At 42.0% G+C, this 14910-nt stretch overlaps 1 protein-coding gene across 4 annotated transcripts in view; it reads right to left on the bottom strand.

The window, feature by feature from the left end:
* Positions 1–13973, bottom strand: part of TDRD3 (tudor domain containing 3) — a 191530-nt gene extending 177557 nt beyond the window's left edge. Inside the window, exon 1 of one of the 4 annotated variants that reach the window (XM_007960526.3) lies at positions 13868–13973. Coding sequence is in view for 1 of the 4 variants with exons in the window: in XM_007960522.3 (XP_007958713.2) it covers positions 13470–13510 (41 nt within the window). In the remaining 3 variants the exon portion in view is untranslated. Of the gene's footprint in view, positions 1–13469; positions 13632–13867 lie in introns of those variants that run through there. The other 3 variants (XM_037986648.2, XM_007960522.3, XM_037986649.2) reach the window with 3 other exon arrangements.
* Between the last annotated feature and the right edge of the window lie 937 nt (positions 13974–14910).

Here is a 14910-nt window from a genome sequence, read left to right as displayed (position 1 = left end):
ATGTATTATTAAGTCCATTCTCATGACCCTGTAACTGTAAAAGTATATACCACTACACTGCACTCTTTTTTTCATGATACCAAATCAAAATTTCAACTTGTTAAACTCTCAATTTGTTAAGAAACTACATCTAATTACATGAGGGTGTCTTTTAATTGTGAACTATCACAGCTAAATAAGTCTTTATAACTAGTAGAAAATTTAATGAGTACTATGGCAGGTGTCTATGTTGCATAGAGCAGCTAGATATGTTTATTAACAAAGTTAAGTGTTATTTTGGGTGGTCATTTTGCACTAACAACAATGTAAACACAGGCACAAAAATGGTCATTGAAATTTCATGGTATTGTACAGCCATTATGTTTTTAATATACGCATATAAAAACTTTCATCACGTATCAACTTTACCAGGGAAACATCTAATTAATATGTTTATAAAGACTTCTGAAAAATGAGTAATTAATTAAACAGGGAAATAACATAAAAATCAAAGGAAAAAAATCCACAACCAGAAAAAGCAGTCAAAAAATTTATCAGCAACAACCAAAATAAGGGAAAATATACATCCAGCTCTTGTACAACTCCCAAATGTAGCAACCAAAGAAGATTCTCATGCAGCCTGGGAACTAATCCTACCCTATCCATCCCCAAGAAGCAAAACTGAGGAAAGAAGTCAAATCAACACAATCCTGAGAAATCTCATTATTACTTAAATTAGAACATACTAAGGGAATCAGCAGGCAGCCTAGAAAAAAGGTAGTCGCCAATTACTAAGAGTAGAGGCCCCTGAATATCAACTCGCACTCTCAGCACAGACACAAAGGGTTGCTAGTACTTGCCATTCTGAGTACACTGAACCGAGCAAGGATACTGAGGAGCCCATTTTACATGCTTTATGTCCTAACAGTAACACATACACGCCTTTTTGGTGCTCACAATTGCAAGAAACAAAGAGTAAACTGTTTAGCAGAGTCCTCAGGTAAAACCCCAGTGGACTTGAACTCTATGACAACTTAGACTGCAAGATACCTAGATTCCTACTTCTTTGCCTCATTAAAGGCCCTAGCATGAAATATAATACCATCATCTTAACTCCTTTCTAACTGAATGTACCAGACCATTTTAATGCTACCGATAAAGGCATATACCCAAGACTAAGAAGAAAAAGAGGTTTAACAGGACTTACAGTTCCACATGGCTGGGGAGGCCTCAGAATCATGGCGGGAGGTGAAAGACACTTCTTTCATGGCGGTGGCAAGAGAAAAAATGTCGAAGAAGCAAAAGTGGAAACCCTTGATAAACCCATCAGATCTTGTGAGACTTACGATCATGAGACTAGCACAGGAAAGACTGGCCCCCATGATTCAACTACCTCCCCCTGGGTCCCTCCCATAATACGAACACATGGGCATTCTGGGAGATACAATTCTGGGAGTAGATGTTTGGGTGGAGACACAGCCAAACCCTATCATTCCAACCCTGGCCCTTCCAAATCTCATGTCCTCACATTTCAAAACCAATCATGCCTTCCCAACAGTCCACCAAAGTCTTAACTCATTTCAGCATTAACCTAAAGTCCACAGTCCAAAGTCTCATCTGAGACAAGGCAAGTCCCTTCCACCTATGAGCCTGTACAATCAAAAGCAAGCTAGTTACTTCCTAGAGACAAGGCAGGTACAGGTATTGGATAATTATAGCTGTTCCAAATGGGTGAGGTTGGCCAAAACAAAGGGGTTACAGGGACCATGCAAGTCTAAAATCCAGTGGGACAGTCAAATTTTAAAGCTCCAAAATGATCTCTTTTGACTCCAGGTCTCACATCCAGGTCACACTGATGCAAGAGATGGGTTCCCATGGTCTTAGGCAGCTCTGCCCTTGTGGCTATGCAGGGTATAGCCTCCGTTCCAGCTGCTTTCACGGGCTGGTGTTGAATGCCTGCAGCTTTTCCAGGCGCACGGTGCAAGCTGTCAGTGGATCTACCATTCTGAAGTCTGGAGGATGGTGGCCTTCTTCTCACAGCTGTACTAGGCAATGCCCCAGTAGGGCCTCTGTGTGGGGGCTCCAACCCCACATTTCCCTTCCACACTGCCCTAACAGAGGTTCTCCATGAGGGCTCTATCCTAGCAGCAAACTTTTGCCTGGGCATCCAGGCATTTCCATACATCCTCTGAAATCTAGGCAGAGATTCTCAAACCTCAATTCTTGACTTCTGTGCCCCCACAGGCTCACCACCACATGGAAGCTGCCAAGGCTTGGGGCTTCCACCCTCTGAAGCCACAGCCCAAGCTGTATGTTGGCCCCTTTCAGCCATGGCTGGAGTGGCTGGGACAGAAGGCACCAAGTCCCTAAGCTGCACACAGCACAGAGACCCTGGGCCCAGCCCACGAAACCACTTGTTCGCCCTGGACCTCCAGGCCTGTGATGAGAGGGGCTACCTTGAAGGTCTCTGACATGGCCTGGAGACATTTTCTCCACAGTCTTGGGGTTTAACATTAGGATCCTTGCTACTTACACACATTTCTGCAGCTGGCTTGAATTTCTCCCCAGAAAATGGGTTTTTCTTTTCTATCACATAGTCATGCTGCAAATTTTCCAAACTTTTGTGCTCTGTTTCCCTTTTAAAATGGAATGCTTTTAACAGCACCCAAGTCATTTTTTGAATGCTCTGCTGCTTAAAAATTTATTCTGCTAGATACCTTAGATCATCTCTCTCAAGTGCAAAGTTCCACAAATCTCTAGGGCAGGGGCAAAATGCTGCCAGTCTCCTTGCTAAAACATAACAAGAGTCACCTTTGCTGCAGTTCCCAACAAGTTCCTCATCTCCACCTGAGACCATCTCAGCCTGGATCTTATTGTCCATATCACTATCAGCATTTTGGGCAAAGCTATTCAACAAGTCTCTAGGAAGTTCCAAACTTTCTCACATTTTCCTTTCTTCTTCTGAGTCCTCTAAACTGTTCCAGCCTCTGCCTGTTACCCAGTTCCAAAGCTGCTTCCACATTTTTGGGTATCTTTTCAGCAACGCCCCACTCTACTGGTACTAATTAACTATATTAGTTCTTTTTCATGCTGGTGATAAAGACATACCTGGGACTGGGAAGAAAAAGAGGTTTAATTGGACTTACAGTTCCACATGGCTGGGGAGGCCTCAGAATCACGGCAGGAAGTGAAAGGCACTTCTTACATGGTGGTGGCAAGAGAAAATGAGGAAGAAGCAAAAGTGGAAACCCCTGATAAACCCATCAGATCTCACGAGACTTATTCACCATCATGAGAATAGCACGGGAAAACACCAGCCCTCGTGATTCAATTACCTCCCGCTGGATCCCTCCCAAAACACATGGGAATCCTGGGAGAAACAATTCAAGTTGAGATTTGGGTGGGGACACAGCCGCACCATATCACTGAAGTACTAACCTATAAGCAATTCTGAAATATCAAAAAGAACTTGTTGCTATCTCATAAAACATCAAATGTGAATGAAATAGTTCTGAAAACAGTTTCTACTAATATTACCATGAGAGAGAACATTTCAAGGACCCTAAAGAGACAGTTGGTTGTCTCAGCCAAAGAAATGCAATCAACATATTTCAAAATTTTCTTCTAACTAAATACAAACATATACCTTTAAGTGTATTATCTACATTATCACTAGTTATATCTCTTAACAGTTGAATTCTATAAACAAGGTAGAAAATATCAACAAATAGAGAAAGCTTTCATAAGGCTATTTCCTGCATTTTTGAGGAGATCACATTTTTCATAACACTTTGTTTAAATTTCACAACATTCATTTCAGAAATCACAATTTTCTACTCTACAAAAAGCTTGAAGAAGTTTCATGTCCCTTGAGGACACAAAAGCAAAATGATGAATGATACCAAGACCAATTAAGATGAGAGTAACATTCATTCCACAAGTATTTAAGTGTCTACTGTGCAACTTACATCCTGCTAAATGCTTGGAATACTACAAAAACATGAAAAGACTTGATCTTTCCCTTACAGAAGCTGACAAAGCCATAAGGCATCAATCAAACTAGAAACGTTACGTACACTTAAACTTAACATATGTCCCTATTTCTCTCTCAAAACAAAGCTTGAACTGAGTCAATTCCAAATTCATTATAAAATGCTGGCTTAATTTATTCAGCAAGTTTTTCCATCAATACTTACATTTATCGTTTCACATTAGGTATTTTACAAAATCCACCTTTATTAATTTTCAAACTCTTCATGGTCCCACTTAGAAATTTAGTATAATAAAAAATATTCATTAACATCTTCATGTAATATCCATGACAGACTGCCTTCTGAAAAGCTGCAGCTAAATTTTACTTGCATTTTATATATTTAGAGGAATCTGGAGAAAGATTGTGGGAAATTTTTTAAAAGACTTTCAGATATCTAAATTTATAAAGAACGTTTTAAAAGCTGCTCTGAGTCTCCAATATCAGCAAGTCAATAAACTAATACTGACCATATCAAATAGTCTTATCAAAGAACTCTAAAAGATATATCCATTTTCTCTTCTTAGAAAAACTCAATGAATTTATAATGAATTCTAAAGCTTTTTCGCCTGATTAGCAGCTCCTTAAAGGTTAATTCTCCTCTAAAAAATGCTAAAATTTCTCAGTACTTGAACCCAGTCTCTTACTCAAAGCTTAGTTCTTACATCAGTACTGTCCAACAAATATAATGTTCACATATGTAATTTTAAATTGTCTTGTAGCCATATTTTAAAAAGTAAAAACAGGTGAAATTAATTTAGTAACTATTTTAACAAAATATATTTTAAAGTATGATCAATATAAAAATTACTGAGATCCCTACACTCATTTTTAGTACCGTCTTCCAAATTCACTGTGTATTTTACATTTGTAGCACATCTGAATTTAGACTAGACACATATCAAGTGATCAGCAGCCATGTGACTAATGTCCACCATACTGGACAGCTGCAGCCTTGGATGATCTTATCAATATACCATTTCAATCACCACCTATCCTGGAATGACTCCAGATTTATCTGTAGACCAGTCTTCTCTTCTGAGTGCAAGACTGGTATTTCCTAATGCCTGACATCTTATTTTAGATGACTTAAAGGGATCTCACACTCAAGTAATGACCAACTTAACTCATGACCCAACCCCCAAAAATATGACCATCTTCTAAGAGTCCCTACCTAACTGAATTGTAACTGATTTGAGGATACAAGCCCAAAACCTAGAAATCAAGCCTTTGACAACTCCTCTGTCACATTCATGTCCAATCCATCAAAAAGTCCTGTCCATTTACCTTCCAAATATCTATCAAATCAATCTGCTGCTCTTTATCTCAACCATTGCCATCTATTTAATAGTCCTGCCCGGCTCCATTTTCTTCAGCCCAAGCATACTTCAAAACCATGATGTTATCCACACCATAATCCTCACATCATGATTAAAACTCTTCAACTGATTCCTATTACCTTCAAAATAAAAATAAATCCTAACATGGCCAACAAGGTCCAAGCTATGTGACCTGTCCCTAAGTAGCTCCTAACTCCATCTCACTACACTGTCCCTCTGTCTTGCCCTCTAGTCACCCAGGTCATTCAGATGTTTGTATTCACCATGCTCCCTCGTGCCCCATGACTTTTGTAGATGCTGTGCTCCCCTTTGTCAGTTAACACTCATTCTCCAGATCTCAGGGTAGCATTCTCTAACCACCATGAAAAGGCTAAAATTCCCCTTTAGTAATTCTGCTATTTTCTGACCACCATGAAAAGACTAATTCTCCCTTAGTACGTGCATTTGGAATGATGTCTCTTCTCCTCTCTAGTATTTTTTATAGATGCAGCATGTTTAAATATGTAATTAATGTTTTTTCCCCCTATAAGACCATACCTGACTGTACTAAGAAAGTGCCTGCCACAATATGGTGTTTAAGAATTATTTGTTGAGGCTGGACACTGTGGCTCACATCTGTAATCCCAGGACTCTGGGAGGCCGGGACAGGTGGATCACTTGAGGTCAGGAGTTCAAGACCAGCCTGGCCAACACAGTGAAACTCTGTCTCTACTAGTCCTTTTTCATGCTGCTAATAAAGACATACCTGAGACTGGGCAATTTACAAAAGAAAGATATTTATTGGACTTAACAGTTCCACATGCCTGGGGAGGTCTCACAATCATGGCAGAAGGCAAAGAGGGGCATGTCACATCTTATGTGGATGGCAGCAGGCAAAAAGAGAGCTTGTGCAGGGCAACTCCCATTTTTAAAACCATCAGATCTCGTGAGACCCATTCACTATCATGAGAACAGCATGGGAAAGACCCATCCCCATAATTCAATCACCTCCCACCGAGTCCTTCCCACAACACGTGGAAATTATGGGAGCTACAAGATGAGATCTGGGTGAGGATGCAGAACCAAACCATATCAACTAAGAATACAAAAATTAGCTGGGTGTGCTGGTGGGCACCTGTAATCCCAGCTACTCAGGAGGCTGAGGCAGGAGAATCTCTTGAACCTGGGAGGTGGAGGTTACAGTGAGCCAAGATTATGCCACTGCACTCCAGCCTGGGCAAGAGAGTGAGACTCTGTCTCAAAAAGCAAACAAACCAACAACAAGAAAAAAGGATTATTTGTTGAATGAGTGCATTGATGAATGTGCCTTGTTTTTTCCTTAGCCAAATACCAGAAGACACAATATTTAAAGAAGACATATACAGTGCCTTGTTTTTTCCTTAGACAAAGAGCAGAAGACATGATATTTAAAGGAGACATATACAAAAACCTTGCTTATCCATCATCAGTACTGGAAAGCCTTCCAACCTTCCCAAGTCTGGGTTAATTGCTCTCAGATGTGTTTTAACAAAATCTTGCAAGTAAAACAACAGTGTAGATCATGTTTAAATTCTGCCTGTCTTGTATATAATATCTCGGCAACAAACACAGTGCATGGTATACAGGAGATATAAATATTTACTAAATGTATTTCAGTGCACATATTATTGTATAGAGTTACATATTTCTCTGTATATGCCTTACTTATTATTGTAAATATATTATAATTCAAGAGCACTATACTGCTATTTGCCTCTACTTTTAAGGCCATAAAGTTGTACTACAGGTGAGAAGTACATATACACACTTGCACCCATCTAATAGAGATGTGAAACCTGATGGGGTTCCAGTGCTATGGTACATATAGGCTCTCTGTCTAGCCCTAGAACACCACGCAGTTCTTTCCTCCTTTTGTCCATCACCAACCTGTTTCCTTTCTGCTATCAGTGTCTTTGATTTCACACCCTTCTTAATACTTTACATTACTACCATACATTTTTGCCCCATCTTGTTTGCTTTTCTTTGTTGTGCTATGACTTCACAAGTGTTTCTTAAATTTTTACATGAAAATTTCTGGGCATTCAGTAGTCTTCTTCCAAAATTTATCTGGCAATACTGTTCTTCAGCTACTTCTATATCCTAGACCTTTCAGAAAGAATGAATTTCTAGACTGATGGCACTTAACTGAAACATGACAAGTCAAAATGTCAATATTCTTTTGTCAAAAGGAGAAAACATAAGCCAAAAAAGTTGATATAGTCATATTTTTATGGTTCTTAAAATGTTACTATGCAATTTTTCGTTGATTTAGCAAATGCTGCTGTATGAAAGGAGAAAATTATTTTCAACCTGCTGAGGTAGCAAGTTTCTTTTTATTCCCCCTTTATGCTTAAGGCAGTCAAGTCTACAAGCAGTTGAAACTAGATTTATAGGTTAGTCACCAAAAAAAAAAATCACTGCAAACAGCACCTTGAAACCTGAACACTTGCACAATTCAACAGAATATCCAGTCATTTTTCATAGTTTACGGTATCAGTAGAAGCTGTAAAGCAATGTGTAACATATTTTGAGACAGAAAGTCAACAAGGCTTATTACCTTTGAACATTTTAATTTCACAAACAATATAAGCCAAAGAGATAGCTACAAATGTTCATTAAAGAAATAGAAAATATTTCAAAATAGAAAGATGTCTCCAACAAGCTCCACTAAAATCTGATTAAAAAGCAATTGGTTAGCCAGGTGTGGTGGCACATGCCTGTAATCCTACCTACTTAGGAGGCTGAAGCAGGAGAACTGCTTGAACCTGGGAAGTAGAGGTTGCAATAAGCCAAGATCGAGCCATTGTACTCTAGCCTGGGCAACAAGAGTGAAACTCTGTCTCAAAAAAAAAAAAAAAAAAAAAAGGAATTGGTTTCCTCTAATGTTCTTCAGCATCTAAAAAAATGTTTTAATGATTCAAATCCTTTCCAAAAGAGTATACCAAGCTATTTACATCTGCCTGTCTTATACATATGACTTACTTTAAAGGCTATGAAGTATGATAATTAAGGGTATATCATAATTCTAGATTTTAAAAACCCTGCACTTAATATTAAACCTTATAAAGAATGACCAATATTCTCTACAAATATTTACCTATTTCTAAGAGATGTATTGGAATAGTGAGGGAGCAAAACTTCTAATACCCTCTTATTATATGCATAAACTCATATTTTACATCTATTACCACTATAAGAAGGTATAATTATATTGCTGCTACTGCAGAGGTTGTACTGATGCTGCTACACAGTGTTTCTCATCTGAAGAGTGAGATCATTCACCAGTAATCTCCTGGAAAAAAGGTGTGTCGCTAAGAAAACCAGAACTGAACAAACAAAGGCACAGCAGTGGCTGCAGGCTGGGCATCTGAGTTTCTCAGTCATGGTCATTAATGTGTCTGAGAAGAAGCCTCTATGTAATGGAATATGAAAAGAAGCCCTTCATCTGTGGACAGGTCAAAAACCAGGAATTAGAAATTCCAGCAAAATATCCTGAAGTTGTTCCACCTCTTTGTAGTAGCTGTCTTCAAAGTAATGTGGAATAGAGTGGGCCCTTGAATACAAGAGCACAATAATCACTTTATAACCTGTACTGTCATCATGCTTCTTATTTTTTCTATTTATCTCGTAGTTGTTTTCTAGTTCTACATTCTGATAAAGACCTTAATAAACTGTAGCCTTTCTTAGTTGTTCAAAGGTGAAACGAAGGGAAAGGAGTTATGTATGCACTTGGGCCAGAGGATGTCAGCATGGTGATAGCACCAATAATCAAATGGAGATAACCCCAAAGAGGTTAAAAGGAGACCTTTGTTTATCCTCTCCATCCCATCTCTGCCCTCAAAACAAACAAACAAAACAAAACCTGGAGTACTCCATGGCTAACCCCTGGGTGTCAGAAACCTGGGCTTCCTAAGACTACATGTTCTTTCAGAACAAAATGGAAATGCTATTTCATATGCTACCTTAAAGGGTCTTCAACTCAAACTACTGGGTAAAAGAAGCAAAGACACACAACATAGTGTCCCACTTTTTCAGATATAGTCATCCCCCAGTATCCATAAGGGATCGGTCCCAGGGCCCCCACAGATAACAAAGTCTACTGATGCTCAAGTCCCTGACACAAAATAGTGTAGTACAGTATTTGCATACAACCTACACACGTTCTCCTGTATACCCGAAATCATCTCTAGACTACTTAAAATACCTAATACAGTGTAAATGCTATGTAAAGTTATATTTTATTTTTTATTCATATTATTTTTGTTGTTGTATTTTTTTTTAAATTTTTCCAAATATTTTAGATCTGTGACTGGTTGAATCCAAGGACGCAGAACCCACAGATATGGAGGGCCTACTGTATTCTTAAACCTCAAAAAATACAGAATGTACCAGATTTTCAGATAAGCCTAGTACGCAATTAGTTAATTCACTGCAAGGCAAAGATTTATTTGATTCTAACAGGATCACCCCTCGGAATAGGCCCTTTATCTTTCCTGGACTAGGAAAGTAAATTTACACACCACAAAATGCTTCAACCCAATTTTCAATTTTAAAATGTGTCACTTTTGATCAATAATTTAAATTAGATGTGGTCACTTCTGTTAATTTTTGGTGGAAATGAGTACTGAATCTTTACTCCAGACATCTGGGCTCTATTCTTGGTTCTGCCATTTATAACTGAGCAAATTATTGAAAACTCTGTGCTTCAGTTTTCTCATATGCACAGAAAGTTAAAGCTATGCAACACTAATTCCACGGAAGATACTTTTTTTTTTTTTTTTTTTTTTTTGAGACAGAGTCTTGCTCTGTTGCCCAGGCTGGAGTGCAACAGTGCAATCTCTACTCACTGCAACTTCCGCCTCCTGGGTTCAAGCGATTCTCATGCCTCAGCCTCACCAAGTAGCTGGGATTACAGGAGACTGCCACCACGCCTGGCTAATTTTTTTGTAGAAATTTTAGTAGAAATGGGGTTTCACCATTTTTGCCAGGCAGGTCTCCAACTCCTGCCCACCCGCCTTAGCCTCCCAAAGTGCTGGGATTACAGGCATGAGCCACCACCATGCCCAGCCAGAAGATACTTTTTCAAAAACAAAAACACAACTGATTAGGTACCCCGTGACATGTTTCTGTTAAAAACAAACAAACAAAGGATGAAGATGGAAGAGAAAAATTCAAAATGTCCAGAGATCAACCTTTTAAATCTTTCTCCCACGAGTAGAATGTTGTATTTCCACTAAGAGTGATCAGGGATATCATCCCAAAGGAGAATGAATCTCTGAAGAGAGAAAACAAAAATGCAGAGTGAGTAATACTTTTATCTAGATAAATTCAGAGTCAGATTTCTTTTCCCCATGAACTTATTCCATTCATATAATTAAGCCTTACAAGGTACCATTTAGTGCATTATTTAAACATAATCACTATACTGTAGAAAGCCCTAAAACATTTAAGTTCAAATCAGCAAATCGTTTGTGTGCTACTGGCCATTGAAGAAAAAAATTATTTTAAGTCTGCCAGGTAGCTATTTTTGAAGCTATATTTTAAAATATTGATTTTTACAGCGGTTCTAATGAAGATTAAAACCTTAAGAAGGAAAAAAATTGCACTTAAAAATAATGGAAACTTGAACAGATTGGTCTACATAGATCTTCTGTACCCCCCTGAAGATCATATTTTCAGAATTGTAAACTTTTCAGCACTAAATATTTCCCTAATCTGCTATTTTAGGTAAAGCCTGTAGAACAGATTTAACAATAGTGTTTCCATGTTTTAGCATCTATTTCTTTTTAGCTTCAACAAGTAACTAAGCACATAGATTTGAATACGAAGAAAAATGGTTTGTCAGTGACAGTAACAGAGAACCCCAAGTATAAGAGCAAACTCAGGATGTAAGAACTAAAATGAGCTAGTGAAAGCCCTTCAGTCAGAAATTTTCCTTCCAGTGCTCTTTTCTGCCTTTAAACCTTTGTGATTCTAAATTTTAACATAGTAAGTCCCTAATTAAAGATTTAGTCGAAGCCACCTGAAAGCCTAGGAGATCCTCATGCCTAGTCTGTTCAAGACCTAGCAGGAATTACATGAAACTCACAATTCCTAGAAAGATAGTCTTATTAGCGCCACAGATTACTACTGCCTTTATGAGTTACTGCCACATAGAAGCAGCACAGACAGGTGGGAGAAACATAAACAGATAAGTTGCAATACAAAGTAGCAAATGCTACAATATAACATTGCTGAAGATTTACAACAATATAACAAAGCAGGGTGGGACTCTGCCTAAGCTTCTGCAGAGGCCCTGTCCGGAGAATTCTGACTGGCAGGGGCATTCCAAGGTCAACTGTATTAGACTTTACAAAGAACCTACAATCTGGTGCACTTCTTGACAATCCAGATAAGGAGAAAAATAAGACTCAGTTCCCTGCCCTGGAAGAGTATAAGAGGCCACAGAAAACAAAGTCAGCATGTGTTCGGGACCTAAAAAATGAGACTAATCTTTCCAGAGGAGGCGGGGTCATGTTGGAAAGTAGTAAAATACTGAGTTTGTAAATGAAAATATTACTAGTGTGAAGGATCAACGCTCAATCTAATGATAAACGGGGAGAAAGGCAAATGAAAGAGCGACCCAAGATAATTCAGGACACCCTTGTGGGTAAAAAAAACTAAAAGAAGAGATTCCTATTTAACAAAAACAAAACTGAAGCCAGTGAGTTTTTAACTCTACAATCTTTTACGCCAATGCTGTTCTGTGAAAAAACTATAGGAACAATAACGCATAAGAGTTAAAGGAACCAGGACCAGAGCCAGGCCCTCTGTGCTCAACAATGAACTCCACCACTTTCTAGCTATGTCACTTCGGGAAAGTTACTTAGCAGCTCTTTGCCTCAGTCTCCTCACCTGTAAAATGGGGTGTTTAACAACACAAGTGCCTTTAAAACCAGGAGGGGCTTCTTCAAAACACAATTGTGATTATATCCCTCCACTGATCAAAAACTTTATTCACAAAATCAAACCCACATCTTTCACGAACCATATAGATCTTGTGTAGGTTCTGCAAAACAATAAGCGCTTCTCTGTTTCATCTCTAGCAGTTCTGTGCTAGAAAGCCTTTTCCTTACCATCTTCCCAAGTCCACTTCAGGAAATTAACTCTCCCTCCCATTCCACAGTGCACTCATCTGTTCCTCTGTACATACGGTTTACCACTATTCTCCCTGGTTTTGTTTGGTCTTTTAATGCCTCACTCTTTCTTCCAAAGCAGTAATTGCAGAGAGCCAAGGCAAATCTTTTTCATCCCCGTTTCTACCCTTCATCCCAGAATGTGCCTGTGCAAGTCTGGGAAAAGCGTTACTGAATTAAACGGGATGATTACAACCGTAATGGCCGCAATTCCAGAAACTGCCTAATTTCACATAATTCTGTATTGTTTTCAAATCCTGAAAATCTTGACACGAAAGGCCTCTTAAATTCAGAACACCATCCTTTCAAGAAAAGTTCTACCGAGCACCCCCACGAGTTGACAATGCGGTCATTCTTAGCTCCAGAAGTTGTGTGTGTGACGCGGAGGGCAGCTTCACACTGGTCCACACTATACTTTGAAACAAGGGGCAAGAAGAGGCGGCTCCGACCGCAGCGCAGGCTGTGCGCCGCTCTGCCCTCAACTTCCTAAGGGCCCGCGGGCTCCGCCGCGTTGGTCCCTCTGCACCGCACTTCGTTCCCGGCCTTCGCCTCCCCTTGTCCCGCCGCAGAAACACCCCCTCCCCGGAGCGGCAGCGCGAAGGCACTGCAGGTCCTCTCCGGCGCTCCACTCGGCCGGGGTCTGAGCCGCCACCCGCCCGGCTCGCGGCCCCCGGCCTCTCCCCAGGCCCGCCGCTCGCCGCCCGAGGCCCAGGCCGCTGCCGCCGCCGCCGCCTCGAGGGGACACAGGGGTACTCGCTGGGCTAGCGTGGCGCCGGGGGCGGAGCCGGCCCGGAGGGCCCGGGGAGAGGCCGGGGGCGGAAAGCAGCCTCCGCCTACCCCGACACGCACCCCGCCGCCCCCAACCCAACCGCCTTGGGGCCCCGGCCCGCGCCCGCGGCCCGGCAGCCGGCGGGACTCGCCACTTACCAACCCGCCTGGGACAACGCCGCGTTGGCCACCTGGGCCATGGTAGCTGCTTAAGCCGGGGGTGCTGGGGGGTTGGGGTGGGGGTGGTGGGGAGGCCTCCTACTTGAGACCCCCCCCCCCAAAAAAAAAAAAGAAAGAAAAGAAAAGAAAAAACTCCTCTGGTCGGCTCTGCAACTGGGCATGCTCAGTGCGGCCGGCGCTTCCGCGTGCGGGTTCCGCTCGCCGCGTTTTCTGAGCGGCCGTAGGGGCCGGCCTGGTGTGGGGCTTCCAGGCTGCCGAGCTCCAGGACCTGATCCACCAAACACGGGCCGGCGGCTGGAGTCAGGATAGCTCAGGGACTTTGCCTCTTCCCCGAAGGTTTTTACTTGTTTTGGGGGGCACTTTTCTGAGTTGCACACCTTGGAAAGTCGTGAGGAGGTTCTTCGTAGAGCAAAAGTGTGGCGTTTGCAGCGCCGACAGGCGGCCACCTCAGAGAGGGCAGGATAAGGCCTGAGGAGACTGACGGGTTGGCTGCGAGGCAGCGCGTCCAGGACGGCGCTAAAAAGGTCACGTTGCGGGAAACCAAACTCGGAGGTGTCCCCAGCCCATTCTACACGAAAGTTTACTTTTTTATAAAGACTCGTTCCCTTCCCCTCGCCTTTTGGTCCGCCGGGACGCAAAGAAAAAATGCAGCTCAGCCTTGAGTCCCCACGGGCAGATCGAGTTGCCCAAGTCGGACACCACAGTGAAAATGACTGGTCAGCCCAAGAAAACCTGCTCTTAGGGAATATGGGGAAATGGGGCGGTTGTGTCAGTGCTTGTTTTTCCTGTCGCCCTCCCCCTGGGACCATCCGTGTCCCAGCGCGGCCCTGAGACCTTAGCTCTGTACTGCCGCGTCCAGCAACCACAGCCGCCTCCCCGCCGGTGCCCTTCGCCAGCGCTCCAGAGGGCTGGGGCGCGGGGTGGGTCCCTGAGTGGGCATGCGCGGCGCCGTCGCCGAGCGGCACGGCGGACGCTGCCGTGCGATTGGGCGTCCGTGACTCACGCTGGCCAATCAGAGAGGAACAGGAGGAAGGGTACAGGCACTCCCTAAAAGATTGCTCCACCCTCTTGGTCTTTCACTTCTGCGGCGTCCAGTAGGGCTGGCAAAGAGGCTTTTGAGGGGTACTGTCCCCATCTGCTAGGTCGGGAGAAGAAGACTGTTACGAACTTAACCCCTATCTCCGCTGCTTGCCGCTGCTTCTTCTAAGGGCATCATCAAAAAGAGACTTGGAGCAGAGACTGCGGAACTGGGCAGAGGCGCTCTTGGGATTGGGGAGGAAATTGACAGTGACGGAAGGAAGGGGATAATTGCCCAGGGTGGAGCTAAAATTCCTTAATACAGATTTTTCTCATTTCAGCTGGGGTATTCCGTTTGGTCTTCCCAAAAGTCATAGTTATAAAATCGCGATGCTTTCCTTAA

The sequence above is a fragment of the Chlorocebus sabaeus genome, chromosome 3, assembly GCF_047675955.1.
Source record: "Chlorocebus sabaeus isolate Y175 chromosome 3, mChlSab1.0.hap1, whole genome shotgun sequence".
In the NCBI taxonomy this organism is placed as follows: Eukaryota; Metazoa; Chordata; class Mammalia; order Primates; family Cercopithecidae; genus Chlorocebus; species Chlorocebus sabaeus.
This window is presented reverse-complemented; position numbering and strand designations above follow the sequence as displayed.